This window comes from Marmota flaviventris, chromosome 13, assembly GCF_047511675.1.
Source record: "Marmota flaviventris isolate mMarFla1 chromosome 13, mMarFla1.hap1, whole genome shotgun sequence".
Classification (NCBI taxonomy): Eukaryota; Metazoa; Chordata; class Mammalia; order Rodentia; family Sciuridae; genus Marmota; species Marmota flaviventris.
The window spans coordinates 104,496,568-104,502,567 of record NC_092510.1 but is presented as its reverse complement, the minus strand read 5'-3'; the positions used below and the strand labels follow the sequence as shown (position 1 = coordinate 104,502,567).

General features: G+C 50.2%; 1 protein-coding gene across 1 annotated transcript in view; it reads right to left on the bottom strand.

The window, feature by feature from the left end:
* Cacna1b (calcium voltage-gated channel subunit alpha1 B) overlaps positions 1-6,000 on the bottom strand; it is a 188,234-nt gene that overhangs the window by 128,070 nt on the left and 54,164 nt on the right. The window contains exons 7-8 of the mRNA XM_071601213.1: positions 2,181-2,284; positions 476-591 (exon numbers count right to left, since the gene is read on the bottom strand). Of these exons, the coding sequence (XP_071457314.1) occupies positions 476-591; positions 2,181-2,284 (220 nt within the window). The remainder of the gene's footprint in view (positions 1-475; positions 592-2,180; positions 2,285-6,000) is intronic.

Genomic DNA, 6,000 nt, shown 5'->3' with positions numbered 1-6,000 from the left:
GAGAGGCCAGCTGCCTTGCGTCCCTCCCATGTCCCCATCTACATTCTGCCCACCTGTGAGTCCATCACTGGGGAAGCATTTGTGAACCCTCAAGTGGCACGGACAGTGCCCACAGGAAGGAGAGCACAGGCTGGGCCAGGAGGAGAACTGGAAAGTCCAGGGTTTCCAAGCCCAGAGCCAGGCTTGGGAGGAGCTGAGGTCAAGGGCAGGGCACTCAGGTCTAACATGGCCATGCCAAAGTCATCTACCGCAAAGCCCAGTGTAGGCAGTGCCAGGTGGCTGCCTGGTGCCGGGAGCCTGGGTGAGCCGGAGAGAGAGGCCTCCTCTAGTCCCAGCTCCTTCCAGCCATCTCAGCTTCCCTGCACTGAGCTCTGCGCCATAGCCAGGGACAGCCACTGGGAGCAGAGCAAACTGGGGACACAGAGAAACCGAGGGCAGATGGGCAGTGCAGCACCCAGCCCCCACAGACTCTCACCAGCCTTGAAGATCCACTCCAGGTACCCATTGAGCTCCCGCTCGATCTGCTGCTGCCGGCGGAGCTTCAGGAAGGCACGGCGGTTCTCCACCCGCTCTCGCTCCTTGGCGAACTCCCTGCATCCAGCAGGGCCAGGGAGGCAAACAGCAGTCAGTGCAAAGACCCCAGGCCTCCCAGGGGAGCAGCCCCAGAGATAAAGGGCTAGACCAGGAGGTGAAGGCTGCTGGAAACCTCCAGGTAGCTCCCTTCAGCCCAAGAGAGGGCCGCTCTCCCGGCTGCTGGGAACCCCCATGTTCTCTGGTCAATCTTCCCATGTGCAGTGTCCTCAGCAGGGGCCAAGGCTCTCCACATCCTGGTGACTGCCAGCCTTCTCCCCGCCACAATCCTGGCTCCATCCCCCAGAATCCCCGCAGCACACAAGTGCCACACTGTCCACACTGCTGAGCCTGCGGCGGACGAACTCTGCCTGGAAGACCCTCCTCCCTCCACCTGGCTCCCTCCTAGTCCCTCTCTGGGTCTCGGCTGAGATGCCCCCGCCTCACATGCCTTTTCTGAGCCCCAGACCTCCACTGGCTTCCCCACTGCACTAGGAGTTCTGAACTATCCCCTGTGCTGTGGGCCCTGCTGGTCTCTGAGGAGGGCATGGGAAGACACAGCAATGACAATCCGGTCCCTTATATGACAGGTTTGAAGCTAAGGATCACTCAGCACCAGAGCATGTGGGCTGTGGCCAGTGCCGTCCTCCCTGTGTCTGTTCTTTTCTGGCCACCATGGCAGCTCCCCCTGAAGCTACCAGGCTCTGCCTGCAGCCCACCCAGTAGCCTAGGCCTGAGCAGGAGGCTTCAGGGTAGACAGAAGGGAGAGACAGAGGGTGTCTGTGATGACTTAGATACAAGTATCCCCCAAAACTCATGTGTGAGGTCTTGGTCCCCAGTGCAGCAAAGTTCAGAGTGTGACTTTGGGAAGTGAGTAGATCATGAGGACTCTGACCTGGTCAGTGGATTAATTATTTGAAGGCCAGGGGAACCTAACTGAAGGATGGGTCTCTGGGGGTGTGCCCTTGGGGATTATCATATCTTGTGCCTGGCCCCTCCCCACTCCTCCCTCCCAGATGCCATGAGCTGCACAGTTTCCCTCCACCCCACCCGTCCACCATGCCCTTCTGCCTCACCTCAGGCCCAAAGCAATGGAATCGGTCAAACATGGACTGAAACCTCTGAAACTCTGAGCCAAAATATAACTTTTCTCCTTTAGGTTTTATGTTAGGTATTTTGGTCACAGTAATATAAAGTTAACTCCCAAGCTTTCCTTAGGAGCTCAGCACAAAAGGCCAGGTGGCGGTGAGGCTAGGGTAAGGTTGGGGTGCAGAGCCAAGACTTTTGAGGGCCATGTCTGCTCTCCCTTGTGGTAAAAGAAGGGCTCTATGGCCACAGAGGCTGCCCGGAAACTCCAGCAAGACCACACCCGGGTGAGGGGCAGCTGCAGCCCCTCTCCACAACAGAGGCAGAGCAGAGCGCAAGGATGTAAAAGGGGGAAGAAGGTGAAGGGTTGGCCAAGGGATAAGTCATGATGGTGGCACAAGGCAAGGCCCCAGTGCCCAGGACACTGGGAACCACCTGATCGTGTGTGCCCATGTCTGACTCCATTCCTGCTCTCCTCCGTCTGAGAACACAGGGAATCCACACAAGTCCCACAGGGCTCTTACCCTGAGAGCACACCCAGCACAAGGTTGAGCATGAAGAAGGAGCCGATGATGATGAGGGGGATGAAGTAGAGCCAGTTCCAGGTGTTTCCAGCTGCATCATTTGTCTGGAAGCAAAGAGGAAGAGATGAGGGAGGATGGACAGACAGCCCTGGCCACAGAAGTGTGCTGGCCCCTTATAGGTCTCCTCAGAAGCCAACACCTGGCAGGGTCCAAGAGGGGAGTCCAGGCAGGTCAGAGGTCAATTGGGACCCCCCATCAGACCTGCCTCTGCCCTATAGAGCTTCCCCTGGGCTGAGGCCCCCAGAAGACCAGGGATACTTAGCCTTGCTAGTCACTGCCGACGAACGAAGTAGGCCCAGCGAGCTAAAGGCTGCTCCAGATGCCCCAAGGGCTGCATCCTGGCCTCTGTCTGTTGGGACACCTCCCTAATGGGACACTCTCAGTCTCCCTAAGTAGCTCCATTGACATCTCTTCCCAATAGAGCCCCACGGGCTCTGAAGTCCACACCCAGACATCCATCTGCAGCAGCTCCACAACCCAGAGGCCACGGGAGCCTCCACACTGAATTCTCCACGCACCCACAAGGGATAGCTCTCACCACGTGCCCAACACAGCCCAGCTCCCAGACGTGATCTGCATGGCTGCGGCAAAGAAAGGCCATCTCCCCGAGCTTTGCTTTTTATAGCACAGCCTACAAAAGGGTGAGCTCCCCTGAATCCAATTTAATTCCACAGCTGTTGTTCTCTTTCTGGGTCCCAGGAACCTTGGCTCTTTCTCTATGTGAGCCTAGTGTGAGGAGCAAACCAAGAGGCAGATGGGTGCTGAGGGTGGGCACAACCTGGGCCTTCGCACCTCCCTTCAGAGAGTCCTCAAGCTGAGGTCCAGAGCACCCAGCGGGATAGAGGCAGGAGGCCAGCCTGAACATGGCCTACAGCTGGGGCTGATCTCCAGGAGCCACTGTTAGGACGCCTGCCCTTGGGCATCTGCCAGCCCTGGCAGCATTTTCAGAATCTATCCCTAGAGGATCTTCAGTCCCCTGGAATGAGTACAGCTTGCAGCTTCTGAGCCCAGAACACTGACTTCAGGACGGTCACCAAAACCCCTGGATTCCAACCTGTATCAGACATTCAGGATCCCGACTCACACTGCAGTTCATGTTCCTGGACACCTCTGCCCAGACCTATATGCAGCTCAGATCCACGGACTGGAAGGGCACTAAAGCCACCAACCTCCCTGCAGGCCACCCTCAAAGTTGTCTTCCTTGCAAGAGGAGAGACTGCTGCAAACGAAGCCCCTTTCACCTAACATATATCAGATACATACATCAATCTAACATATATCTCTGTAACTGTATATCTAGGTGTACACACCCACAGCAGAGACTGGAAAATATGGGGAACCACAGCATTCAAGTCAGACATGCTGCCGCACGCCTGAGTCCCAGCTACTCAGGAGGCTGAGGCAGGAGGATCACAAGTTCCAGGTAGGCCTTGGCAACTTAGTGAGACTCTTGTCTTCAAATAAAAAGGGCTGAGGATGTAGCTCGGTAGTAGAGCACCACTGGGTTCAATCCCTAGTACCAAAAACAAAACAAAAAGAAACATCCATATTCATAGTATCAGAATCACAGGCAGCAGGAGAAAGAGGACAAAGCTAAGAAAATCCTTCAAGAAACAATCAGTAAAAACTTTCCAAATTTGGCAACAGAAACTAAACCACAGATTCAAGTAGCTGAGCAAACTCCAAATAGCATAAAAGTAATCCACAAGGGCTGGGGATGTGGCTCAAGTGGTAGTGCGCTCGCCTGACATGCGTGCGGCCCGGGTTCGATCCTCAGCACCACATACAAACAAAGATGTTGTGTCTGCCAAGAACTAAAAAAAAAATAAATATTAAAAAGTTCTCTCTCTCTCTCTCTCTCAAAAAAAAAAGTAATCCACAAGACACCTAAGAGTCAAACTTCTGAGAACTAAAAACAAAGAAAAAATCTTGAAAGTAGCAAGGTTTTCTCTCCATAGGCGTGTGTATATACAGACACACATGCACAATTGACACTTAGACACTCAGGTCCGCATTAGATTGAGGTATACATCTGATGCCTATGTGTGTCAGACTGGGTATTTCTCTCACTGTTCACCAATCTTCACCCACCTCCCTCCATGAAGTTACTGTGCCTTACTTTAGTGGAAAACAATTCAAAAGACTTCTCATCAGGCCGTGCATGCCTGTAATCCCAGTAGCTCTGGAGGCTGAGACGGGAGGATTGTGAGTTCAAAGCCAGCTTCAGCAAAAAACAAGACTCAGTGAGACCTTGTCTCTAAATAAAGTACCAAAAGGGCTGGGGATGTGGCTCAGTGGCCGAGTGCCCCGGAGTTCCATCCCTGGTACCAAGAAAAAAGATTTACCATCAGAAGCCAGGGAAGCCAGCAGGAGAGAAAGAAAGAAAAGAACTGTTGACCCAGACACCTGCACACCTCGAAAACAGAGCTGGGGAATCAAGACATTCAGATGAAAGACCAGGAAGATTAAAAGAGTCATTCACCAGCAGGGCTCCCCTCGAAGAATGGCTAATGAAACTTTAAAAAAGGAATCACTGACCACTAGAAAGAAAGGAAACACATAGATCGAATCAATTATGGATAAATATATTTTCTTTCTCCTTCTAAGTTTTCTAAATTATGTTTGATAATCGAAGCAAAACTTATACTAGTATCTCATGCAGTTCTAAATATGCAGAGAAGACACATTGAAGGTAATTGTGTTACAGAAGATAAAGAAACGCAGAGAAGGCAAGGCTTATTCTCCTCACTTGATCTGGTAACGTGATAACATCAGCACAGACTCAGAGCAGCTGGCAACCACTAAGAGATAGATACACGTGCATGGGTAGGTCAAAATGGGATTCTAAAAGAACAAAATAAAAAGCCAGCTAACCCACAGGAAGACAGGGAAAAAGAACAAGAAGCCAGACGGAATAATGGTAAACAAAACTATAATGGCAAATGTAACATATAAATAAGCACCTTAAATGTAAATGGTCTGAAAATATCAATTAAAGATAAAGACTAGACAGTGGATTTAAAAATGAACTTATCTAGAAGAAATTCACTTCAAATATAAAATGTAGGCAAGTTGGAAGCCAAATATGGAAAATGATCTTTTTTGTTTGTTTGTACTTTGGGTATTGAGGATTGAACCCAAGGGTGCTTAACCACATCCCCAGCCCTTTTTTATATTTTATTTAGAGACAGGGTCTTGGTGAGTTGCTAAGTGCCTCACGAAGTTGCTGAGGCTGGCTTTGAACTCGTGATCCTCCAGAGCCCCTGGGATTACAGGCATGCGCCACCGCGCCTGGTGGGAAACTGTATTTCATACAAATATTCATTGAAAGAAAAGTGGAGTGGCTATATCAGATAAAGTAGACTTCTAAGCAAAAAACTACCAGAAATACAGCAGAAGTACATAATAAAAAGAGTCAATCCACAAGAAGACAGCAATTCTCAATGTATATGCAACCAACAAAAGTGCTGCAATATAAGACAAACACGAAGGAACTAAAAGGAGAAACAGACGAAGTCACAAAGTTGGACACCTCTTCACTTTTTTTTTTTTTCCAAAAATCCATAGAAGAACTGGACAAAAAATCAGCAAGGACACAGAAAATCTCAACAACCCATCACCCAACAGAATTCAATTGACATTTATACACCTAGTCCATAACAGCAGCAGAATACACATTCTTTTCAAGTGCAAATACCAACATGGACCACACTCTGAACTATACACCAAAACTCAACAAATGTAAAAGAATTCAAATTCT